Below are 25,741 nucleotides of genomic sequence, written 5' to 3'. Positions count from 1 at the left end.
CGGGCGGCGCAGAGCGGGGCGTTTGAAAGGAACTACATTTCCCGGCGTGAGCCCGAGAGGAGCGTAGCCGTGACTACGCTTCCCGTGGCGCCGTGCGCGGCGGGGTGGAGCTACGGCGTCCCCGAGGCTAAGGGACCGGGGCCTGGAGGCCGCTTCCGAGGGGGCGGGGCCCGACGGGCGGCGGGCAACGGCAGCGGGCGAAGCGGAAGGCGCCGCGGGGCCAGCGCAGCCGCCGGCCGCCGCACCAGCTATGGGCGAGCGGGACGGCGCCGGGATGCAGCAGCAGCAGCAGCAGCAGCAGCAGCAGCAGCTGAAGAGGCGGGGGGCGGCGGGGGCCGGCTCTCGGCAGCCCCGCGGCGGAGCGGGAGAGGCGGCGGAGGCGCGCTCGACCCAGCGCGGCGCGGGGGATGGCGCGGATCTCTTCTCCGACGCGGACTTCAGGTACGCGGGGCTGCGCGGGGACCCTTCGGCCGTGGCCTTCCCCGGAACGGAGCGGCACTCCCCGCCGACGGGGAAGCCTGCCGTGCGCGGGGCGAGACTGCACGCCCTCCGCCCGGGCTCCAGGGCGAGGAGAGCCGGGCGCCCCCGCGATGCCTGCACTCCGGGGCTCAGGCGGGACCGCCGCCCCGCTCCCGTCCTGGCTTGCTGTAGGAAAGTCCGAAGGGGGGCGAAGTTTGGGGCGGGGGGAGGAGCCGTCTGGGCGTCCCGGCTGTTTCTTCCTGTTGCTGGAATGCGCCCAGAGCCGCGTTTCTCAACCTCCGCACCATTAAGATGGGTGGGCTTCATTTCCCAGAATTCCCCCAGCCAGCGTGCTGGCTCGGGGAATTCTGGGAAATGAAGTCTACCCGTCTTAAAGCTGAAACGCTGCTCTAGAGTACCGCAGCGCCCTGTAGGGAGTCCGTCCGGGCGCCTCCCTCGGTGCGAAGAGCCGCCCCCGCCGCGCGGGATCCCAAGCCGGAGCTTCCGTCGCCCGTTGCTGGCTCTGCTCCAGCCTCTTCTGCCGCCGCGGGGCTTGACCTTTGGAGCCTCTGGGCTCAAGGCACGGGGGCGGGTGTTGGATGTGCAGGAGAGGCCCTTCCCTGGAGCTTCCAGCCCTCCAGAGCCTGCCCAAATGCTGCCCTCTCCCTTGGCTTACCACGGGTCAAGAGGTGGCCTCAAAGGGGGCCCCTGCTTTTAGTGGGTTCTGCCTGATTTTTGAGTCCTTGAACACCTAGGAAAGTAGCCTAATCCTCCAGTTGCCCTGGGAGGTGCGATGTTAAGCCGGATGGTGGGTTTTGCTGCTGGGAAGGGCCTGGTGGATCTTGGCTTGGTCTAAATCTCGTTTGGCTTCTTCCTGCCTCCCTCTCCCATCCAAAATTCGGCTTGGGAGAAATGCTTCCAACCTGTTAAAAAACTTGGCATTTTGCCAACTGGCAAAGGCATCTGTAATTCTAGGTGCCCAGTCTTGAGAATTGCTGCCTGGGGTGCTTTGCTTGGCTTAACCTGCTCACCTCCACCTTTGCCCTTTCCTAGCTGTGTGTAGCCACCCGGTATGGAAACTTGGAAGTAGAGAGAGCTTGACGGCAAACACACGTCATGCACCCGGTCCTCGTACCGAAACTTGGCAGAGCTCTGGGACTTGATGTCTCAAAGTGCATCTGGCCCAAAGGGCGGGCAAAGACACCAGGCTGCTTTTTGACCGTTTTGTTCAGTGTTTCTCAACCTTGGCGGCTTGAAAATGCATGGATTTCAATACCCAGAATTCTCCAGCCAGCCTTGAAGTCCGTGCATCTTCAAGCTGCCAAGGTTGAGAAACACTGTTCTGACTCACCCCATCAACAGTGAGTTTCCCATCACATCTCCTTTGCCCAACGGGAAGGGCATCCTGCCTTCTTCCAGGAGGCCCCGGAAGCCGCCTCTCCCCATTAGGTGAGAGACTTCCTTGTCTTTCCTGGAACAGAATTCGCTTTAGCATGCTACGTTACCAGTATTCTTGTGAGAACCGCCCATGATCCCTCCTTGCCTGGCAACCCTTTGCCCTTTCCTTTTGAGCAGAAGAGGGCTAATTGGGGACAGTCCAAACAGCTTGCAGAGGCTGCCCCATAGAAAATGCCCCGGGGGGGGTATCTCCTGGAGCTTTGGAAATCAGGCTTACCCCAAGGAGACCCAAGAGACCGAGAAGATGCGCAGGAGTGCTGCTGCGTAGCCTCCGCCCTTTGCCTGGCCCTCGAGCAGAGTGGCCCTGATGCTGGGCCTGGCAAGGTGGCCCTTCCTCGCTGGGCGGAGGCCGTGACTCCGGACATGCAAAGTGAGAACTCCACCTGCCCTTTGTTGGTGCTCTGCCAGGACAAAGGTGATCTCCATTTCAACATTAGCTCTGGGCCTTCCTCTGACATGGTTGGCGGGGGAGGGAGGGAGGGAGGGAGAGTGGCGTTATCTGTCCTGGAGGCCTTGTCTTTTCTGGGGTGTCCTTGCGCTGGGCCACTTACACTGTGCTGCCAGAACTTGGCTGGGCTTTTCCCCACTTCAGAAGTGTCCCTCTGTGATCTTAAGCCAGTGCTTGATTAGGCAGTTCTTTTATCAGTCTGTGAGCTGTAACAAATACTAGTTCACACTTATTGCAGGTTGCAGCATCTGCACCACATCCACAGGGTAAGCGGGAGAGTTGGACACTCTTCTGGGTCAGCTTACTATTGTTGACCTGTTTCTCATGTATTGCTCACTTACGAACCCTGGCCAGTTCTCTGAAAGCAGGTGGAGCCGTGCCAGCTCCTGCAGAGGAACCAGCTAGGGTGAATCCTGGCCTGGTCCCAGAGCTCCAAGTCCTCGCCTCGCCTCTCAGCACCGCTCATGATAGCCAGCCTTGGAACCTCACCCTCTGGCACCACAGATACCCACGGTTCCTCCTGGCGGGGAAGGGCTTGCCAGGTCAAAGGAGTGCAGGAACTTGGTCAGGGCTGGGGCTGCTGCTGAGCGAGGGCAGGGGGCCATGTCCTGACTTCAGGGGGGAGCCTGCTGGTCTCCCTCTTCAAAGGAACTCTGATCAGGAGCCTTTTCCTTCCAAGGAATGTGGCTGGGGGGGGGGCTCCCTGCTGCCTTGATTAATAGGCTCTGCTAGGTTTTTCTACGGGGGATTTGGGGTCCCAGCCCTTGGAGTGAGCTGTTAAGGCACCGATGGTGGGTGGGTGGGAGATGCAGTAGCAGAGCAGGGGCACGACAAATAAGCTGAGAAGTGAATGGGGGTCCAAAGCCATCCCCGCCTCCTGGCACTTTCCTGCTTAACGTGGTGCTCCATTAATAAGGCCGGTTGGCTGCATTGTGCTTCAGCTTGGTGGGGGTGGGGGTGGGGGTGGGCTTGAAGGCTCTTGGTGCGCAGGCAGGTGGCTGTGGGAGAACAGGCCGGCTGGTGGCAGACTCGGAGCCTTTCCCTGGTGCCTCCTTTCCAGGGAGCCGGTCAGCGGCTGTCCCTGGGCAGCCTCAAAGTGGGAGAGGCTCTTGGTCACGCAGGGCGGGAGTCAGGTCTGAATGAGAGGCTCCTCTTCTCGGTTTCCCCTGCTTGGTGCCTTCTGTGTGCGGCAGACTCCATCTCCCAGCATGATTCTAGGGTATCTGAGCAGCCGAGCGCCCCTGCCTGATGGAGCATCAGTCTGGTCTAAGGGCAGTCCTCCCTGTCAAGGCTTCTCCCAAGGGCTTGGGCAGAGGCCGGGCATCTGTGGTGCCAGAGGGTGAGGTTCCGAGGTTGGCTATCACGAGCGGTGCTGAGAGGCGAGGCGAGGACTTGGAGCTCTGGGACCAGGCCAGGATTCACCCTAATTGGTTCCTCCACAGGAGCTGGCACGGCTCCACCTGCTTTCAGTGAACTGGCCAGGGTTCGTAAGTGAGCAGCTCTGCACCAGTCACCACTTCCCGTCTGGCTCCCAAAGTCAGGGCCTTGGCGTTGTAATGAATGCCTATTCTAAAACACTCTCAGACTCATGAGCAGGAATGCAAAGATATCTGATTTATTAAAGAATAGTATGCAGGATCACAAAGAAAGCTGAGAATGGGAAAAGCGCGCCAAATGCAAACTAAAAACCCACGGTGCAAACGAGACCCCTCCCTCCGTAGAATCTTCCCAGGCTCGCAATCCCAGGTGCTCCCAACAGCTTCTGATGGTGCGGTGGAAAAGTCCTTGAGCAGCGCACATAACCCAAACACATTCCATTGAAATGAGCATAGATAGAGAGCTTGGCACAAGGTTTCCCAGCAGCTCCCTCCCAAACAGAAACGGGCGTTAGCACCATGGCATGTGAAACGTTACGATGTACAGTGCACATTGAAACAGTGAACATGACAGGCGTGGCTGAAGGGCCACCGTAGCTGCGTTGAGCTTGGTTTCTGCTTGACCCTGAAGGACTCTGGCAGCGAGGGAGGGAGGGCAGGGCTCTCCTCCTAGGCCAGTGGTATGCGCAGCTCCTGGTGAGAGGCCAAATTCAAAGGATTTTCCAGAGAGATTAATGGGTGGAGATTAATGCCTGGGATCTTTGAGCCTGGGGGTAAACACTGAAAGGCAGAAGCGCTGCACGGGATGGCTGCAGTGGCAGCTCCTCCAGGTGTGAGGAATGGGAGTGGCCAGCGGGGATTTCAGAGGCACTGGAGCCAGGCGAGAACTTGGTTTTTGACATTACAGGTAGTCTTCGCTTAGCAGCCACAACTGGGACCAGCAACTTGTTGCTAAGCGCCTCAGTCACTAAGTGAAACATCACGTGACCACAACTTGCAATTTTACTTCTGCGTTCTCCATTAACTCTGCTTGTGGCAAGCCAGTTGGGAAGCACGCAAATGGCAATTGTGTGACTGCGGGATGCTGCAGCGTTCGTAAATGTGAGGATTGGTCACAAAGCTGTTTTGTTTTTACATCGCTGTAACTTCGAATGGTCGCTAAATGAGGCAGTTGGTAAGCGAGGACTACCTGTATGGTACAAAGGACCATTACAGTCTTTTCAAAGGAACTCCGATAGTTGAGAAGCCCAGTGGAGGCTTACTCCCCTGTGTGTGTGTGTGTGGTTTATAAAACCACCCAACTCTGCAAGAACTCTGGGCATTGTACAGTAAAAACAGTCATTCAGTACCTCTTTAGAAAAGGGTTCTGGAACCTGCAGTTGCAAACTTCAATCTCAAAAAGCAAAGTTGATCTCTGCTGCATTTGCATTAGGGTGCGAACACCAGAACAAAGATGTTGACATCTTCGCATCAGCAGAGAGGTGTTGACTTCTGGGAATGGAAATGGGTTTTTAAAAGAATGGTGCCTGGGAATCATAGTAAGTGACCTCGGACTGAGGGAATTGGGAGTGAGTCCCTTGGTTGTGGAGGACCTTCCCAGAACTCTCTGGCTGGCCAGCTGAAATAGAATTCAGATCTTTGTGCAGGAGGCTCTCTGAAGATGGCTGATCTAGGACAAGGTGGCCTGGAGCACATGGCCTCTCGTGCGCTCTGTTGCGCTTGAGTTGCAGTGAGAATTGGGAGAGAACCCCCTATCTAGGACAAAGGGATTCATTTTGTGCCTGGGCTTTCCTGGTGTTCCTCAGAACTTGGTACGCATTCTGTGGTTGGTGGGCTCTGTTCCCTCCTCTTCCTGCAGTCCAGGAACATCTCTTGCCCACCAGTAAGACCTTGCTGCCAACATTGGCCAAGTGCAGCTGATTCGGCTGTGACTTAACATGTTGAGGTTCCATGCTGCAAATCTGCAGCCAGTTGCTTTGGCAGGACTCATCTGGCTTCCGAGGAGTTGGGGGCTGCTCAAAGTGGCCAAGGGCAGGTTTGACGCTTATCTTGCCCAGGGACACTGGTAGGGCAGAGTTCTTCCTAGTGAGATGAGAGGCAGATGCGGCCTTTGTTGGTATTTGTTTTTTCTGCTTTTGGCTGTAGAGAAATTAAGGTTACTATGGTAACAAATCACTCTTGCAGAGTCAGAAGGTCAAACTTAAGTATCCTTGGTTTTAGGGGTGAAAAGGCATGACCACATAAGGTAAAAGCTCCTGATTTGCCTGGAGAGAAGCTTGCCTGGGCTTGTTAGTTTCTGTTTCCTTTCTGCACACAGCCTCCTCCCTGTCCTCTCTGAGTGTGTGTGAATGCACAGCTTGTAAATATGTTTTTGTGCTTTCTGTAAATAAATTTATTTTTATAGAAATGCCTGGTGTGTGATTTTTCTGATCTCTCGGGCCAAACGCTTTCTAGCACTCTGACAGCCTTCACGGGGGGAGGGGGAAATGTCCCTGCTTTTGGGGGACCCTGTGCTGCTGCTTGTGATGCCATATATCTCTTGGGGTCCTGGGAAAGAGCTATGCTTTCTGAGGCTTGGGGCTAATGGCACTGCTCCTGAGAAGCTTGCAAGAAACAGAAGGAGCAAGTCTCCTTTGCTCAGGTAGTGGGGTTCAGCAACCCCACACCTCTCACTTGCATTCACCGGGCCCCCCGGGCTTGCCAAACCGCTGCCAAACAGCTGGCGGAACCGGCTGGCTTTTCTTTGGGGCAACAAAGCATCTGAGAAGAGCTCCATTTTAATCCACCTCTTGTTTGGGGGGAGGAGAGGAGAAGCAGCTTTACGGCACATTTTGGGTGTTGATGGGGGTCCTTTTGTGCGGGAGGGCGGAATGGCAGTGTGGTGTGCCCACCTGCATAGGTTCGTCCTGCCCTCCGTGCCTGGCAGGGGATGGATGAGGGTCTGTTCAGTTCCAGCTCGGTGGCCGTGAGCGACACCGGGTCAGAGGGGAGCGGAGGGGAAGCAGCATCCAAAGGGCCTCATCTCCTGGGGGCCCCAGTTCAGGACCCTCATGCCCCTTCCCATTTCTTTCACCTTCCTCCACCACAGTGCAGGATCTGCTCTTCCCAACAAGCCTTGGGCTCTGGGGCTTGCTGAAGGACAGGGTGGCCCTCAGAGTGTGTGTCGGACTCCGACCCCCATCACCCCCGGAAAGCATGGCTTTTGAAGCCCAGCCTAACTGGCGGAACCTTCTTCCTCCCCAGGTGTCACAAGCTGCAGGACTCTCTGCTGAGCTCTGCCAGCGGCTACAGCAACTACCGAGGCATCCTGAACTGGTGTGTGGTCATGCTGGTGAGTGGTGGCTGCAGTCCGGCTCCCCTTCTCTCTCTCGGCCCAAATGTGGCTCTTTGCCGATTGGCATCCCTGGCGGCAGACACCAGCTGCGTCTCTTGGGGCTAGTGCTGGAAGAGGTGGCGGCCAGCCAGCCAGACGCACTTGGTGGCCACTGCGCAGCACAGAGGGGACGTGGTGGTGCCAATAGCCAGGCTGCCTTATGTCCTGGCTTCTGATGGGTGGCGGCTCGCAGGGGGAGAGACCGCTTAGCACACCGAGCGGATGCACGCCGAGCCCGAGAGGTTCTAACGTTTCAGTGGCGATTCTGGGTCCGGGGGTGGAATGGCTTTGAATGTTAGAGGCAAGGGGCCCGCAGGGTGGGAGCCGATAGCTGTCTTCTCACAGCTAGAGGCACCTGGTGACTGTTTTTTGGGCTGGGCTTCTGATGTGGTCCAAGTGGCTTCCAGGCCAGCCTTCCGTTGTGGTGGGAAGGGTCTAGGCCTCTGTGCCGTAGCCAGATACTCCCCTGCCAGGGGACTGCCCTGTTTCTCCCCCCCCCCCCCGCCCTTTCCCCAAGTGTTCCACCTGTCCCACTGAAGGTTCCCCAAGTACATTTACCGGAAAGATCAGTTTCAGTTCAGAGGACCCCGTTTCAGCGTGGCATCAGCCCTAGTGTTAGTCAAATTTAGGGTGGAGGAGCCACACTGAGGCTCCTTAGAGCACCCTCTGTGGGGAAAGCTGCTTCAGTCGGATGCTTTACAGTCTCCAGAAATTTCAGGGTGAACTTAAGCCAGGGCATGCTGGTGGCATCCAAGTGGGTTCTGCATCTTGGGGTCATCACTGACACAGGGAAAGGAAAATGGCCCCAGGAGTGCACTTTTCAGCCATGAAAGGGATCCTGGCATCCAGAAGGCTGACCTCATGAAGCTGGCAAGATTGCAGGGCAGATGACCGCCGCTGCACGGGCTCAGTCCCAAGGGCCCACCCGCACTGCAGATAGTTGCAATAGCTCCCTCTCCTGTATCGAGATCTGATTGCCAGCTGAACCCGCTTGCGCACAGTGGTGCCTGCAAGATAATCCAGTCCTTAACCTGGTGGCCAGTCCTAGCCAACTAGGCCAGAGAATGTCACTCAAAGCCAAAGGAGCAGAGACCCCAGCTTAGGGGCAGTGTCTTCTGAGACCGGTCTGTCAGCCAGTTCAAGCAAAGGGCAGCATGATGGGTCCTGGAAGCTTTTTCTAAATAGAGGAGTGAGATGCTGCTGACCACCGAACAGACCACAGAACAAAATACATTTCAGTCTTTTGGGCTGATGCAGATCAGGGCTTTCAGAGGAGTCCGTGTGTCTAAAACAAACACTTCCTGCCCATGTCCCAAAGGTGATTGTTGACTGCCATGGCAGATGGCTGCATCGCTAGTGGCTGCTGCTGGGTGAACGGCTTCTCTGTCATGAGATTTTAACAAAATGGGGATGCCCCTCTGTCAGCGAACCTCCTCTTTTCCCAAATGCAAGACAATCAAGCAGAAGGGATTTGGAGCTCCCTGGCTGGATCGATGCTAGACACACTCCCACCTTTTGTAGCAATTTTCAAAGCGATGCACAAGGAAAGCTGCTTAAGGCAAGGGTGACTGTAACTGAATTAGATGGAGCAGTCCCAAAACATGGATCATCCAGGTTTCGTGGTAGAGACCGTCATGGCCCTAGGACAACCCATCATCACCGAGACCTATCAGTTGACCTGGAGGGTCTTTGAACAGTGGTGCAAAAGGCAAGACATTTTGGTCTTGGCAGGAGGCAACCCTGATTACTTTGCATTTTTTAGGTGGGGCAGGGATCCAGTGGCATCGACCAGCAGCTGCCGCTATGGGCTCTGTTCTGCAGAACAAGCAGCCACACGGCCATCCGCTGTTTTCAGCCTGTCACCGTTTCCCTCTGGGTCTTTGTCATTGGGATTTGAGGTCTTTGGGGCCACCCCTTGAACTCATTACAGAGATTTCTGGAGGCCGGCCCTTCTGCCGCCTCCACCTGTGTGTTGGGGAGATGGGGCACTCTCACTGGGGGGATCCACGTTTCCTTCACCGAGGCAGGTGTGTCTAGGCCAGTTCCTTGCTTCGTGCCCTTAATCAGTTTCCAGATTCTGTCAAGCACAAAGACTGTGTTCCTCAGCTTCTGCCTGGAGCAACCCCCACCCCCAAGGTGCGTGCCTGGCTTTGAAACCTCATACGTGCACTCAGGGTACAAAGGACCGATAGTTTGTCTCCTACAAATGGGAAACCAGAGAGCTGGGTTTCCTTCTCTGCAGTTAAGATAGGGGCCGGAGAACACTTTGCCCTGGCACTCCCAGTCATCAGGATGCTGCCCCCTTCCTGCTTCATGGCACCCTCTATAGAAAGCAGTTATTTGGCAGCCTTGGTGGCAGGACTGCCATTGCCAGGCATTTGTTGGGCGGGGCCACCTATCTTTTGAAAACATTATGAAATAGAAAAACTGGCCTGCTCAGGTGTGGACTTTGGCTGCTCTACTCACGTGGAGTGGTACGATCACGCCTCGGCCCATCCTGGGAATGCTGCTGCAGCGGCGGCAGATCCCTTGCCTCTCGGCTCCAGCTCTGGGGACTGAGGACTGGACTTGTGGACTCAACAGTCCCGTGTCTTAAGGAGAAGCAGAGGAAGAGGGCATCCGGGTGGCCCGAGGGTTGAGCTCTGAGATCCCCTGCTGGGCTAGCAGGCCTTTAGAGGGTACAGCGCTCTTCCTTTCCCATTCGTCTTGCCAGTTTCAAGGTTTTGTTACAGTAGAGCGGTGTTTCTCAGCCTTGGCGACATCAAGATGGGTGGACTTCAACTCCCAAAATTCTTTGCTGGCTGAGGAATTCTGGGAGTTGAAGTCCACCCATCTTGAAGTTGTCAAGGTTGGGAAACACTGCAGTAGAGTATCCAAACAAGAAGTTCAGGTCCTGTGACTGAAGTGGGGGCATCCTCCATGGGGCAAAAAGAAGTGGAGTTGGCTCTTTCTGTCAGGTCTGTCTTCCAACAGTAGCAAGGCATGTCATGCCTAGTCTGATCCCCAATAGGTGGCAGCTGCCATTTTTTACGATGGCGCCGTCTTGATGGGGTCACCAGCCTTCCTGCTTCAGGTTCCTTCCCTAGCTGGGAATGGCAGGGTAGGTGGCACTCTCTCGTCATGGCTGGCCTCTCAACCTTCAACCGGGACATGAGCCACCTCCCTCCGCCCCCAGAAGACCCAGCTGCCTGGCTTCTCCCCTCCTAAGACACCCCCAAGTCAGCTGCAGGATTGGCTGAGTTCTTAGTTGGCTCAGGGGAGGCGAGTGAGTCAGGAGACTTCCTTGGACACTTCTCCTTTGCTCCTCTAAGCTTTGACCCGAAGCGGTTGGAAGCCCTCCCTTGCGACAGCGTGGGCGACCTGTCTTGGCACAGCAAGGCCTCCCCGGTACCTGGGAGGCGCTCCCTTTCCTCCCCACCCCGGATGACGCATCGGTGAGGATGCCATCCTGCAACTCTTGGACTTGGGATGGGCCTGCTGGGCATCACTGGAGTGCCAGGGTTGCTTGGCCCTGCCTGAGAGCCGTTCCCTGCGTTTCTGCCGGGACCGGAGATGAATTGATCCCAGTCCCTGGAAGGCTGAGGGGGGAGGGGTGGCAGGTACAACTGTGTGGTGTCCCTCCCCCTTTGCTCCCCAGGCATGAGGTCCTTTCACGGCAGCAGCCCAAGAGGGCATCCAGGCAGCCCGTGCCATCACCTGTGGCTTGAGAGACCAGGATCTTTGTAGAAGAGAGCAGCCCTTCCTTGCAGTCAAGGGGCCTAAACATCCTGATTAAATACTTTACGAGCAAAGGGGTTGGCAAGGAGGTGCCTCCTCCCCGCTGATGTGGGGACGAGTCTCAAGAGGCTCTCTGCAGCCGCAAGAGCTCAGAGAAGGGGGGAGGCGCACCTCAGCTTGTCGGGCAGGGAGAACGCTAATAGTGACGAGCTGGCAGCAGGGAGAATGCCCTCCCCTGGCCATGCTGGGGGCTCCAGGGCACCTCCTGGGGGCAGGGGTCCACGTTCAGATTCTGCTCTGCTCTGCTCCGAAGCTAATGGATTCCAGGCCAGTCCCTGCCTGGCTGGCTGCAGCGCCCCCTCCCCTCCGACTTCCTTGGGCCAAATGCCCCCACCCCGAATCAATTAGATATGCAGGGCGCTTCTCCCTTCCTAGCTCCCTGGCAGCTTTCTGCTCCAGAGAAAGAAATCTGGCAAAAGGAATTCCACAGACTCGCGGGAAACTCTGCCTCTCCAGGCCCCACCGTGTGGAAGGCGTTAATTCTCCGGAGCAGCGTTCTTCAACCGTGGCCACTTTCAGATGTGTGGACTTCAACTCCCAGAATTCTGGGAGCTTTGCTGGCTGGGGCGGTTCTGGGAGTTGAAGTCCACACATCTGAAAGTGGCCGCGGTTGAGAGACCCTGTTCTAGAGGCCTGGCCGGCTCTTAGCGTTCCACCCTTCCCAGCACGGACGGCACCCTGTGAGGGCTGCCTTGTTCGGCCCACGCTGGGTCTCTTGGGCTGTAAGCCTCTTCTGGGGTGAAATCAGCTCTTCTCCCTTTCCCTGCATGTCCCGTTTCTTGCCCCAACTGGCACTTCTCTCTCTGACCGTCACGCTCTTCTTTCCCCCAGGTCCTGAGCAATGCTCGCCTTTTCCTGGAGAACCTCATCAAGTAAGTGCCGGGCTTTCCCTCCTCGTGTGGCTGCTGCAGCGCGAGGCCCTCAAGCCTTGCCAGGAGGGTCGATGCCTGGCCCTGCTGCCAGCTTGCCCTTTGCCCAAGAGGGAGGGGCCTCACGAGCCACCGCTCAAGGGCCCTGTCGAGGTGAGGGAGGGCAACAGGGTGCCCCTTTGGCGAGAGATCGCCCTTAAGTGCCAAGTCTTGAGGCTGTGGCGCAGAACCCCTCAGAGCCTCACCCCCCCACTGCTGAGCTGGGGGGCCTTTGGGCTGCTACCAGCCTCCAGAGGGATCCTGTCACCGCAGGGCTGCAACAGCTCTTGTGGCAGGAGTCGAGAGGACCTGAACCGGTTTTAGTTTGAGGTCTGTAGTCCAGCTGCGCCATTTGCCCCATGAAGCCCTCCGCATTGGGTGGTGGGCCGCCGAGGGATTGGCCAGGTCTCTCTCCCAGCCCCCAGAAGAACAACGGTAGCTAGTACTGACTAGGAGTGGGGAAAGCCTGCTTGGGACTCTGGGCAGCCCCTCAGCCTAAGAGCCGGGGGTGTGCTGGCGAAGGAGCCAGATGGGGTCCTAGGCCTCCTTCAGGCCTCCTCCTCAAATCCCCAGCCATCTGGGTGTCCGGCTGGGGAAGCAGACCGACAGCGGGCTTTCTAGTTCTCAGAGATTCTGAAGGGGGTGCTGCCACTGTGTGGCCCCATGCCGCTCTGCACGCCTCGGTCTCCTGCTCCCCAGCAAGAGGCAGCCTGGCGGGGAGGCTCTGGAATCAGCGGCCTCCAAAGCCGGGAGGGAAGCCTCAGTGGGAAGCACGTTTGGGACTGTCGGCTTTTAGAGAGCTGCTTGATCGCTTTTGGCACGTGACTGCATGCGTGAGCCCCGAAAGGACAGGCTGCAGGAGCTTGGAAGCTTTCCTTTCTGGTGGGGGGCTGCCCAGTACCGGTGGCATCGCAGCAGAGAAGAGGGAGCTTGGCCAATGGGGAAGAGGGTGGCTATCCCGGGTCCTGTCCTTGAATTCTTCACAACTCCCAGGCCTGAGTCCCTCTGCTCTGCCAAGCCGGCCCACTCAGCTGGAAGCCTGGGCAGCAAACCTAGGCCAGGTGGGGGCACCTGGAGGCCCCAGGATGCCTGTGATCCCCTGGCAGCAGCAGCTGGAAGTAGGTGAGGTCGTCCCACTCCTGAAAATGGCAGGAAACAATCAGCCTGCAATGCTGGCCGTAAAATAGGCTTAGCTTGGTTTTGGAGCCTTATCTCCTCGGCTTCCTCCTCACCCCCTCCACTGTGGCTCCGTGTGACCTCAAAGATGTTACTCGTGCCCCTGCCTGCCTGCCTGCCCCGAGGCTGCCCACTCCTCTTCAGGCCTGGAGTTCCTTGCGGCTACAGAGCAGCGTGTGCATGTAACACCACAGCCTTTTTGCAACTTGGAGGCTAGGCTGCTCCGTTCCCCTACAGCGTGTGATGCTCAAACTCAAGAGAGATAGTAAGTTTCTGCAGTGCAGGCTGTGTAGGCATCGCAGCATTGTGTCTGGGACAAAAGAATTGTTAGACTGCCTCCCAGGCTCCGAAGATACCAAGCCCCCGGTTCATTAAAACTGAGATCCTCTCTACCCACAGGGGAGCCAGGCTCCTCCTCCCTGTGCTTAAGAATCCTGGAATAAATTGAGGGGTTTCGTCATCCAGCCTACAGCTCTGGGACAGATTTCAGGGGGTGTGCAAGCCGAAGAGAGGCCTGGCTCCTAGGAGGGACTGAAGACAAGACAGTGTTTTGCACAGAGTTGGGGGGATAGGCTGCCACATCTCACAACACGGTCCTTCCCTCCTCAGGTACGGCATTCTGGTGGACCCCATCCAGGTCATCTCCTTGTTTCTGAAGGATCCCTATAGCTGGCCAGCTCCATGCCTTATTATTGGTGAGTCAGATGCTCTGGCCCTCCTCTTCTGTCCCTGGGGGCGGGGGGTGTTTCTATATCTCTTGAATCCCTGAAACTTTGGGGGGGGGGGTCCAGTTCAGGATACCCTGGCATGAAGAGGGTAGGGCTAACAGAAAGGGGTGCCCGCAAGTTTGGTGGGGAGGGAGGGAGGTGCGCGGGCTTCCCAGACGCGGACTGGAGGCCTCGCCCAGTAACCCTTGGGGGAGCAGCTTGCCTCCTGCAGGGGGCCCACCTCCAGGGCTGGCGGGGATCTGAGCTGGCTTGTCTGCGATGGACGTCAGCGCCTGCTCCCTGTGCCTTCATTTTCAGCGGCCAACGCGTTTGCCCTGGTTGCTCTGCATGTGGAGAAGCAGCTTGCTGTGGTGAGCAGGGCTGGGGTGCGATGCTGTCTTTGTGCTTTGCCAAGGCTGCTCCTGGCCTTCGATTGTGGCCCCTGAAAGTGGAACCGCTGCTGTTCTGAGGGTTGGTTCTGGACTCTCTTTAGCCAAAGGATGATGAGCAAGAGACCCACGGGTGACACTCGTGGGTTTGTGTAGGGTATCTTAGGCTTTCTTTTAGGGTGGCCCCTTCAGGGCATTTCGCGGGAGAAGTGGTGAAGCAGCAAAGGCTCAGCGTGGGGCGTGCCCCTTTTCCAGGTCCGGCAGGCGGCTGCCCTCCAGAAAGTCCTGGCTGGGCAGGATAAAAACCAAAACACTGATGGGATGACTCTCTAATCATGTACTGAATCATTTCCCCCACATCTCATCTTGAGAGTTGCGATTTCCTGGTGGGGCCTGGGCTGCTAACCCTTTTGCGGGGTGGTCCAGTCCCGTGCCTCTGTTAAGTCGAGCCCTTTCCCTTTGTGCGTCCAGGGCGCCCTATCTGAGCGCAGCGGGGCCATCCTGCACACGCTCAACCTCCTGACAGTCCTGTGCTTCCCTGTCCTTGTGGTGCTGGCAGTCACCTCCATCACACCAGGTGGGTGCGGTCCCACGAGGAGTGCCTCCGGAGGCTGCGCTGGGCGGGCCTCTGGGCAATGTGGTGCCCGAGTGCTCTGGCCCTGAACAGCCTCCCCTGCCCCCATCAGCTGGGAGTGCATATTCCCTAACCTTCCGCCAGCGTGGCCAAAGAGCTACAGCCACGCTTGTTTGCAGAGGTGCTGGGAGGGCCGGGTAGCCCTTGGGACAGCCGCTCTTCTCTGTGCTGCTCATGGCCCCCCAGAGCTTTGGGCTGCGGCGACTTTTCATTGCACGAGGACAGAAGGAAGAACCTGGGGGGAATCGCAGACTGCTTCCATTCCCGAGGCAGCAGGGGACCCGCTCCCTTCAGTCCCTAGAGAGGCCGTGTTTGCACAGGCCTCGCACCATCCTTCCCTCTTAGCTAAATGTTGGATTCTTCACTCACCACTGCTGCCTCCAAGGCCGCATGGCAGAAGCCAGTGCTGCCCCGCCTCAGAGACAGCACGATCAGCGACGCCCCTCTCCTGTCTTCTTCCACAGTTGGGGCCATTTTGGCTCTCTCGGTCCACACCGTCCTCTTTCTCAAGCTCTTCTCCTTCAGGGATCTCAACAAGTGGTGCCGTGAGAAGAGGCCGGCGACAGCTGAGAGAGTGCGCACAGGTGAGCACAGAGGAGCCTGCCTGCCTGCCTGAGTCTGCAGGAGGCCCACTGCTCCACCGGTCGTGAGGGGCGCTGCCCAGGTGGAGGAAGGGGCCTTTGGTGGGGAGGGAACGGGAAGAAAGCTGAACCCAAAGGCAAAGGACGAAGAGCCGAGGAACAGCCCTGCCCGCCTTTTGCTTTTGCTGAGGGCCAAGGAGCCCCTGGTTGTGGATCCAGCTACAGACGATTTGGACGACGAATGAGTGGCCTTTGGCCAGGAGGTGCTTGTGCTGAGGACGGCCAGCCTTCCTGAGCCGATACTTGGGGTGGAGGCATTTCAGTCTCCGTCCTTCAGACTGACTGCTCTTGAACCAACTTCTCCCAGTCTGGCTGGAGGGGAGTCTGCAGATCCTCTCACAGGACACCGGGTGGGCTGAGATGGGAGCTCTCTGGCCTGCCGCGTGTACCTCCTCTGGGAGCCCAGTTCCTCGAAGCTCAATTTAGGGGCCCTGCATTGCTCTCTTCCCACCCATTTCCGGTCTGGCACAAGCCACTTCCTGCTCCAGGTTCACCCCGCCCGCTCAGCAGTGGCCGGTTCTGCATCTGAGCAGAAGAGCTTGCTTGTGGCCAAGTCCACTGGTGTCCCTTCAGAGGTGGTGGGATAGGAGGGATCTCTAATTGGGTCAGGTGGGCCTTTGTCCCCAGCTGCCTTTCTGTTCCAGCTTCAGGGCCACAGAAGACCAATGGGAACGTGATTCCAAGAGAGGTGATTTATCCAGACAACCTGACTTACAGAGGTAAGGAGACCAGGTTGTCTGGTGGGAGGTGCGGGAACCGAGTGGGATGCTCTGGCAGCGTGCCGTTGGTTGCGGTATCCTGCCCTCCCAGTCTGGGTGCAAATGTAGCTGCGTCCCCAACTCTGCCCTCCAACGCGCTCGATTTCCCTCAGGGGAGATGGAAGCCAGCCTTCGCTTTCAGCTCCAGTTAAGAGGTCCACCTCTTTCCACTGCAGACCTGTACTACTTCTTGCTGGCCCCCACTCTGTGCTACGAGCTGAACTTCCCTCGTTCCCCACGGATCCGCAAGCGCTTTCTTCTGCGGAGGCTCTTTGAAATGGTGAGCCTGTGGGTGGGAAAGGTCCTTCCTCCGGCCAAGTGGGTTGGAAAGAGAGGGGGCTGCTCTACACCGGACTGGGCTACCTGCCTGAGTGCTGACCGGTCGGTGGGGGAGCAACCTGGTACCCTCCCTGATTTGGACTGCAGCGTCAATAGTTAGCTCCGCTGCCAGCGCTGGTCACTGAAAGTGCCTTTATAGTCTATGTTGACTGCCAGCGGCTCGATGGGATTTCAGCCGGGCCCCTCTGTGGCCAGAGCAGGTCCTTGGGGCACCAGCCGTCACACTGGAGGCTCTGGCCACTGGTGCCCTGCTGAATCCATGGAGTGTGGCTTCAGTGAGTTCTGGGCTACGATTTCTGGGGAATCCTTAAAAATGTGCTGAGTGCAGAAACTTTCTGGTGCTAGGGAGCCTGCAAGCTGAAGCTAGAGAGACGGGAAGTGGTTGGGCTGGACCAGGGCGCTCCCGAGGGCTCTGCTGGTTGCACTCACCCCTGGCTTTCCTCCTCCTCCTCCAGCTCTTCTTTCTGCAGCTGCTGGTGGGGCTGATTCAGCAGGTAAGCGGTGTGGCTCTGGCCTGCCCTCTTTCCTTGTGGCTCAGAGGATGAGCTGTCGAGAGGGAGCGTCCTGTGGCTGCGGCATGTTCTCCTGTTGCCCTCTCATGAGGGTGGCTTGCTCTTCAAGCAGCAGCAGATTGCTGGTGCAGCCTGGAGCTGGAAGGGGAGCGGGGTGGCCCTGCAAGGCTGCAGCCCTGGCAAAGCAAGGAGTGAGGATGGTCCCCTTCCCGGAGGTGGTTGCTCTCCCCTTTTCGGTGAGGACACAGACACAGCTCTCAGCCCTGCCTTGGGTTGCTGGTGCTTCTGAGTTAACGCGAGGACCGACGAGGTGCACCGATCCTGACAGTGGAGGAGTCCCCCCAGCCTTCAGGGGAGGGAGCGGCTCCAGCACCAGGTCCAGTGCCGGCTTTGGAAGTGAGACCAAACCCCCTGAGGCTTCAGCAGGCTTGATCTGGAGTTGCACTCTTGAAGACCAGGATGGCAGGACTGTCCCTAGCAAAGCCAAAGGTGCTCGGGAGCAACCTTTCCCAGCCTGGCCCCCTCCAAGTGGGCTAGAATCGCCCCTTCTTGAAATGCCCCAAGGACTGCTCTGGAGAGACCCTTTTCAGGTGCTGCCCTGAAGCAGCCCACAGCTGCTGGGGGAGCTGGATCTGAATGGCAAGGATCCCTAGTGGCTGGAATTTCGGTGCATGTGGAGGTGGGCCTCCTCGTCACCTCATTCTCCTGTCCAAGAGCACTTTTGAGTCTTAGCCCAAGAGGATCTAATCTTTAGGGTTAGTTAGGCCTGGGCAAGATGACCCCATAATTGAGTTGTTTCTGGTGTTCCTCTTCTAGTGGATGGTCCCCACAATTCAGAACTCCATGAAGCCTTTCCGGGTAAGCTCTGCTTTTCTTGTTATGATGCTGAAGGTCCTTGGAGCACCAGAATCTAGAAGCTTCTATGTTTTGAGGGGAGGGCATATCTGGGGAAGAGTCCTCTTCTAGGATACCTCAGTGCAAAAAGCCCCCTCCTCCTCCTCCAGTTGCTCGAGGTACAAAATAGCCCAGCTTTCTCCAACCTGGGGGTGGATGGGGATTGTAATCCAGCAAACCTAGAGGAACCCTACATGGTTGGACCTCACATCTGTCTCCTGCAGTGGGAGTGTGACGCCTACTTCTCAGCAGCTGGCGAGGGAACGGAAAGCATTTTGACCCTGGTGTTTGCCTTTTTTCCAACAGTGCAGGTTATGTGTCTACGTACACAGAACAGTATTTCTCAACTGTCGCAAATTCCAGATATGTGGACTTCAACCACCTGGAATTTTCAGCAATTGCCCTGCTGGCTACGAAATTATGGAAGTTGAAGTCCACATGTCTGGAAACTTGAGCAGCTTTGGAAACACAGACCCTGATATTCCTCAACCAATCTAGAAGGGACACTGGGGGTAGCACTCAGTGGTCGGAAGAGAGTGGGGGCACAGCTGCTTGAGGGAAGGAGGCCTGTGCTCAAATGCCCCGGGTAAGGAGAAGACTGAGGCGGGTCTTGTTTGCAGGACATGGACTATTCCAGGATCATTGAGCGTCTCCTGAAGCTAGCTGTAAGTACTGCAAATTGCTGGCTGGGAACTCTGGGAGCTGTAGTCTCAATCTGGAAGGCAGGAGGTGAGGTTCAGCTGGGGGATAGGGCTGGTGAGCAGTGTCAGAGAGATGAACTTGGCCTGCTTCTGGAAGGCAAGTTGTTAGCTCTAGTTCTGGGCTCAGGGAGCTGGTTTGCCTGCAGAATTGTTGCTGCCCCTGGAACGCCTCTTTCAGAACAAACTTAAAAATGGCGTCCTCCTGCATCATGGCCCACCTAGCACGGTGCCTGGGAAGCTCAGCAGGAACTCTTGCCTCATGGCGGGTGGGAACAGCTGCCCTGGTTCTCGTCTCTGAGACGGATGCGTCAGGAAGTTGTTCCAAGAATCTTCGTGGCTCCAAAGAGGCAGCTCTTCTTCCTCTATGCCGCAGAGGGCGCTAATGCGCCTCCTTTGTCTTGTGCCCGGCAGGTTCCCAATCACTTGATCTGGCTCATCTTCTTCTACTGGTTCTTCCACTCCAGCCTGAACTTCATAGCTGAGATCTTGCAGTTTGGGGACCGAGAGTTTTACCGGGACTGGTGGTGAGTTGGCTGGTGTGTATGTTGGGTGGGTGGGGGAGAGGATACAGTTAATTGGCCACTCTGAGGTCTCCCTGTATTTTGACACTCTGAATTGTCCAAAATGATCAGGAGGACATTGGATCTCTTGGATTTCAGCAGCCTCTGAGCCTTTAGCAGCTGCTGCGAGTGACTTCTCTTGTCTAAGCAAGGGGAGCGAGTCTCCCTGCATCCCTTACGTTGGCTACAGCTCTATCAGATGAAGCACATGTTCCACCTGTCCCCTACCCACCACCTCCTGTCCAGCTGCACGCAAGACCTGCATAGATCAGCTTTGCCTTAGATAGCGAGGGCTTGAAATCGTGGGAGACCACCAAAGGGGAGGGTCTTCAGACAGGGGTTTGTTGGAAGGGAGCTGAGAGGGAGGAGGGCTTGTAACCCTAGGGATGCACAACTTTGCCGAGACCAGCGTTTCCTTCCTATGCCCTCTCTGACTCTGCTGCTCTTCTGCAGGAACTCGGAGTCAGTGACCTATTTCTGGCAGAACTGGAACATCCCAGTCCACAAGTGGTGCCTGAGGTATGACACTTCGGTAATACACAAGGGCTGGGGGGGGGCACTTCTGTTTCAACCCCCAGAATGGTGGATGTTCCTGCTTCAAGATGCTTCTGAGGGCTGTTCACCCTGCTTTGAGCCAGCCTCCCCCACCCCCATCTTGTTCAAGGACAAAGTGCTAGCCTGGCAATCTGAAAGCCTGAAGCAGCTCATTAAGAGGATGGAGGAGAGAGATGGGACTTAGGCAAAGCTTTCACACCATTTCTAGAGAAAGAGGACTGGGCCTAGCTGGCATGACTAAACCAGCCTTCCCAGAGATCCAGCCCTGTGTCCTTTCCCAGGCCAGAGGTTGGTGTCCTCCTTTGTGCAGAAGCTCCCACCTTCCTGGAGCTCATACACCATCCCCACCTGCTGGAGCCAGGGCTGTCAGGCTACCTGGAAGACGTCTTCCTTGACCTTCTCTAGGCTTACTGTAGGCTGGATCTTTCCAAGCCAAGCGGTTGTTTTCTGGGTAGGCAAGGATGCCTGGGTGATGCCTAATCTGCCTACTGCCAGATGCTTTTGAGATCACAGTTGGAAGGACTTGACCTATTGATGCAGCTGCCTCCTTACTCTTCTTGGTGACACACTGACACTTTGGGGTGGGGTCTCTTTTGCCCCTGTGCATTTCCTAGGCATTTCTACAAGCCCATGATCAAGAGGGGAGCTGGGAAGTGGACAGCTCAGATAGCTGTGTTCTTTGCTTCTGCTTTCTTCCATGAGGTTGGTACTTCTCTCTTCCAACGTCATAGTAGTAAAGGTAAAGGTTTCCCTTGACGTAAAGTCCAGTCGAATCCGACTCTAGGGGGCGGTGCTCATCTCCGTTTCTAAGCCTTGGAGCCGGCGTTGTCATAGACACTTCCGGGTCATGTGGCCAGCATGACGACTCGGAACGCCGTTACCTTCCCGCCGAAGCGGTACCTATTGATCTACTCACATTTGCATGTTTTCGAACTGCTAGGTGAGCAGGAGCTGGGATTAACAACGGGAGCTCACCCCGCCGCGCGGTTTCGAACCGCCGACCTTCCGATCGACAGCTCAGCGGTTTAACCCGCAGCGCCACCGCGTCCCTATTAACGTCATAGACCTAGTCCAAAATAAAAACTCAGGAGCACCTCCATCCATCGTCCTTTACTTTGCTCCCTTTCTTGAACAAAGCATGCTGTTGTGGTAGATGCTCGGTGGGGCTGCCCAGGGTTCTGCCTTGAAAGCATCCAAAATGGGGGTGGGAAGGTAGGATGGGATAAAAACCAGCCCTGACTGAGAAGTTGGGAAGCTTGGACCACCCAAACTGGGCTGCTCCAGCCAGGCTGAACTGGCCCTAGAAAGCGCTTTCTGTGAGGGCAGGTCCCACTCCACACCAGAAGACAGCTTCTGAGGAGAACAGGGAGGGGGAGGTTTAGTTGTCCTCCTCCCCGAAGAATTGGAGTTCTGCAATTCCAGCTCAGAATGGAAGTTACGGCAGATCGAAGCTGAGGTGGGCTCTTGCTGGACTGAGCTGAGGAATGCCAGGTGGTAGAAGCGTTCCGCCAAGCATCCTGGCTCTGGCAGACAATGGAAGAGTGTCCCTCGGGGCCGCCTCAGATGTTGGGTGTGACTGAAGGGAAGCCATTGTGGTGCCCCTCCTTTTCAGCGAGGGTTTTTAACAGGAGAGAAGCTTGACAGAGTCCACGGCAGGTGCCGGTGTGTCCTTCTAGTCCCCACGTGTCCTCCTGTCCTGGGCTCCAGTCATGTCCCCTCAGAGGCCAGGCGGGCAGAGACAACTGGCCACATTGCGGTGCCTGTCTTTGCCCAAGGCAGCGTTCTTTGTGCCCTTTTGTCTTTAGACCGGTAACACGTTTTTCCATTCCTCTTCAACCCTGGCAGTACCTGGTGAGCGTGCCCTTGAAGATGTTCCGGCTGTGGGCGTTCATGGGCATGATGGCTCAGGTAAGATCAAGAAGCCCATTGTGTGGTTCCTGGCCAGTGGTGACAATTGGGAAGCCCAGGAGGCTGCAGTCCTCTCCCTCCTCCACAGGGCAGGCCCGGGCTGTCCTTCCAGTTCACCTAAAAGCCCTTGGAGATGCTTCAGGGCTGCTGCTCCCGCCCCTCTGGCCTAGCCTGAGCTGTTTCTGGTCTTCTCCCATCCCCAGATCCCCTTGGCCTGGTTTGTGAGTCGGTTTCTCCAGGGCAACTACGGGAACGCAGCTGTGTGGATCTCCTTGATCATTGGCCAGCCAATTGCTGTCCTCATGTACGTCCATGACTACTATGTGCTGAATTACGAAGGAAGCCAGTGACTCTGTTTGCCAGTGGAGGCTCACCTTTTCCGTCCTGCCTCCTACTGAGGACCAGCAGGAGGCCTGGCCGTGGCAAGCCCTCCCCCAGCCTTTCCGCTGCCTTCTGGGGGCTCCAGAACCCATCGACGCACCAGCCCAGGCAGACATGCTGATTTTGCTTGGGGGAGTCACCTTGTGCGTGTTACTGTGTGTGTGTGTGTGTGTGCGCGCGCACGCGTGCGCGTGCAATGGTTGCTTATCAGGTACTCTTGAGTCTGAATACTGGATCGATGCAATAACCTTCCTGGTGCCCCAAATTTTTAGCTAGTCCTTTGGCAGGATTGATACTCAAGAAGTTGCCTTCCACCTGTGCAATAGAAATGAGGACTGATGCCAACCGTGCCTGGAAGGGCAGAGGCTGCGCTCCCTTCAGGGGGAAGCTGGGCCAAATGGCCCTCAAATGCGTAGGCTAATGGGCTGCCTCCCTGGCACTTTAAAGGACTCCCGTTCAGCCCCTTCAGTGGATGATAGCAGCCCTCCCCCTCCCTCGCTCTGTGGCTCCTGGCCCTCTCTGGCAAGCCGCCTTTCACTGGCCTGGAGCAGAAGGGCTCACCCGGGCACTGCCTTTCACAGAGGTAGGGAGCAGGGCTTTTCTCTGACTGCTGCTGTTCCTCATGGGGCGCCCCAGCTCTCTGCCCTTCTCGCTGTGGTCTGCCCTGACAATCCTAGAGCTGAGTTCTTAACAGCCATCAGTCCCTTTTGCAGCCCTCCCGGTTCTGTGGGACTCTGTCTGGCGTGATGGCAGGAGCAGTTGTTGCTGTCTGATTTTCAGTCCAGGGCGGCTTGGGTGCTCCGTGGCCCTACTGTGTTTTGTCAACCCAGCAACTTTTTAAGAGTTCACAGAATGTATCTGACCAGTACCAAGTGATTAAAGCATATTTTCAAAATGTGCCTCTGCGTGGCAGCAAGGAGGAAGCAGCCCATGCGAGAGCCATAACCAAGCTTTCAGTCAGCCAGATAGTCCCTGGGGGGCTCCGGTAACAGGCAACAAGTCGGCCAACACAAGGGTGAAGCCAGAGGCATTTGCTGCAGTTAGACCTGAGGGAATGAAGAAAGTATCAAACTTTAAGGGTTGGTGTTTCAGAAATGTTTTAACTGGCTGCTCAGTTGAGGCAGTTCTGAAAAAATGGCAAGGGGGCAAAGTTTGGGGCAAATCCAAGGTTTCACCTTGGTCTGGAGAGAAGACTACACAAGGCCACATCCTGGGAACAATCCAGTGACTGACAATGATGCCTCTTTTCAGAGGAGGATCCCCAAAGTGGTTTGTAGAACTCGGTGATCCAAGATGACTGAAAAGCCACTGCTCCAGCCTTCCCATAAGTGCAGTCTGTAACAGTTTACACATTTCTTGGAAGGCTCTTCCTCTAGTTGAGAAAGTTACTTCTAGAGCCATTTTGCTAGCCCTTTCTTGCTAAGGCCAAATCATTCAGAGGGCTAACTGACGATCTCATTCATTGCTGATTCTAGGCCATCTATAAACACAAAGGCTTTGGATAAAGAGTTTCAGGTTAAAAAGCAAAACGTCTTCCCTGCCTGTCTTAAGGGAGAAGGGAGCATGGCAGTTCTGTTGCTCCTGCTTATGCCCATCAGCCAGCATAGGACGTGTTGCCTACAGCTGCCATAATGCTACAGTCAAGGGGCTGCAGGTGAGACATTCTGCATTACCTCTTTAGCCGTAGAAGCAGCTACAAAGCAGTATGTCACAATTATCAGGTAGGGCCTGGATGATTAAACAGCCAACAAGGCACACCAGAAACAAAGTGGAAAGTTTTAATGAAGGCACAAGCATATTTTCAAGTAAAATAAGAATTGGAAAATGGGGAGCCCTAACCCCGCCCCCCAGTCCCAGCCAGATCTCAGTAATACACACCAGGTCAATCTTCTCATCAGCTGACAACTGAGGCCTTGAAGGTCTGCCATCTGGGGCCCAGGAATGAGCTCAAGGGGCTGGAACATGCCACAGGTATAATACACCTCTGGCATGGTTCCTGAGAGCAGCCCACCCCGTCTTCAGTCATATCTCCCCATACCCATCACTACTGGGATGTTGCAGCCTCCCCCTTCCCCTGTGCATAATGGTCCATGCCCAAACCTACAGCCCCTCACCATACATATACATACCCAGCCACAACCACCTCCAGGTCCATCAAACCCAGGGCGCTTCTGCGCAGCACTCAGCACCTCTAGATAAACAGTCATACTCAACCCTATACTCTCGATCCCGCCTCGTCCCCTCTTGCTGGACTGACAGGAAGCCCACCCATCCAGCACCAGGCTACCCTTAGAGTGAACCAAACCCCCCCACCTGCTCTTACCCATAGGAAGGTAACCAAATCCCCTATTCAGGGCAAGAAACCCCCTGCCGCCACAAACTCTGGTCCCTCGTCAATGGAGTTGTGAGTTTGCAGTCCCTCTGTTTTCCAGCCGAGGAAGAAGGCAAAATGGCTACCTGGGCAAACCAGGGGAGGGGAGCCGCAGCCGCGAGGACCAAGCCAAAGGCAATGCCTCAGCCCACTCCCTATCCCCCACCCCCCAAGTGCCCCTCTATGTTGACTCTCAAATCATCTCTGCCTCTGTCACCACCACTCTGGAGCTCGCCATCCGCATGTCAGCCAGCTAAAGGCCTCATCCATTGCTGTCTGTAGTCCCACTCTCTGTGGCCAATAAAACGCGTTGGGAAGTTCTTGAGCAAGGACAGGGAAGCAGATGCCCTCTCTTACTCTTGTTCCCCAGCAGCTACCTGCTGGTTGATTACGCGCCATCAAATTCTGTTCAACTCCAAGCCACCACACAGATTTTCTCCGTGACAATCTCTCCCTAACCTGGTCTTTCAGGTCTCCCAATGGCGAATTCATCTCTACTGTAACTGAACCCATCCACCTGGCTGCTGGCCGTCATCGTCCTCTCTCCTTCCACCTTTCCCAGCACCAGGCCCTGTTCCAGAGAGCCGGGCCTTAGCATAGTGTGTCCAAAGTAGGATAATTTGAGCCTGGTCATTGGTGCCTCAAGTGAGAACTCTGGGTTGATTTGTTCGCTGATCCATTGATTTGTTTTCTTGGCTGTCCATGGTACTGCATACTCAGGAGTCTTCTCCAACATCCAAGTTCAAAAGTGTCAATGCTCTTCCTATCCTGCTTCTTCAAAGTCCAACTTGTGCTTCCAGAGAGCATCGCAGGGAATACCACGGCTTGCATGATTCTGATCTTTGTAGGTATAGACACATCATGGCATCTGAAGATCTTTCCTGACTGTCTTTTTCCAAAGTCTTCATGGCTGCTCTGCCAAGCACTAGCCTGCCCCATCTTTCTTGACTGCTGGTTCCTTTACAGTTGATGGTTGATCCTAAAAGGCAGCAGCTCTCCACCTCCTTTGATATCTTCAGTAGTACCTGCCTACTACTTTTAGAGGTAGTAAAGAGTATCTATGTGGTCGTTAGCACTCGAAAGCGACTTGATGGCACATAATCAAAGAATGAGTGAGCCTAGGAACTGTTTGATAGCTTGATTCCCATGAATCTGTCGCATCCCTTTTAAAACCGTCCACACTGGTGGCGACTGGTAAATCTGATGGCGGCGAATCCCGGTTCAGCCAAGGAGTGTAAAGCTCCAGCGTCTCCCACGAGGAAGAGCCTCCCTCTCCGCCTTCGCCCCGGGGGCGTACCTGAGTGCCTCCCGCCACCTCCAGCGTCGCAGGCCCTTCGTACGGGCGCTGCTCCGGCCGCCCCCGCGAGGCTCACGGCCCTTTCGGGCCTCTTTCCAGCGCTACGAGGTGGTCTCCGA

At 56.3% G+C, this 25,741-nt stretch overlaps 1 protein-coding gene across 1 annotated transcript; it reads left to right on the top strand.

The window, feature by feature from the left end:
* Nucleotides 1-142: 142 nt before the first annotated feature.
* Nucleotides 143-22,849, top strand: DGAT1 (diacylglycerol O-acyltransferase 1). The gene is made up of 17 exons (XM_063299793.1): nucleotides 143-441; nucleotides 6,985-7,072; nucleotides 11,723-11,763; nucleotides 13,585-13,670; nucleotides 14,001-14,053; nucleotides 14,543-14,648; nucleotides 15,170-15,289; nucleotides 15,991-16,065; nucleotides 16,281-16,384; nucleotides 16,899-16,937; nucleotides 17,772-17,813; nucleotides 18,470-18,514; nucleotides 18,962-19,074; nucleotides 19,564-19,629; nucleotides 20,280-20,367; nucleotides 21,511-21,573; nucleotides 21,777-22,849. Exons 1-17 carry the CDS (start codon nucleotides 251-253, stop codon nucleotides 21,921-21,923), a joined length of 1,467 nt encoding a protein of 488 aa, XP_063155863.1. The 5' UTR covers nucleotides 143-250; the 3' UTR covers nucleotides 21,924-22,849.
* The last annotated feature ends 2,892 nt before the right edge of the window (nucleotides 22,850-25,741 follow it).

Source organism: Candoia aspera, chromosome 3 (genome assembly GCF_035149785.1).
Source record: "Candoia aspera isolate rCanAsp1 chromosome 3, rCanAsp1.hap2, whole genome shotgun sequence".
NCBI classification, from domain to species: Eukaryota; Metazoa; Chordata; class Lepidosauria; order Squamata; family Boidae; genus Candoia; species Candoia aspera.
Note: the sequence above shows the minus strand (reverse complement) of the source record. Positions and strands in the feature narration are given on the sequence as shown.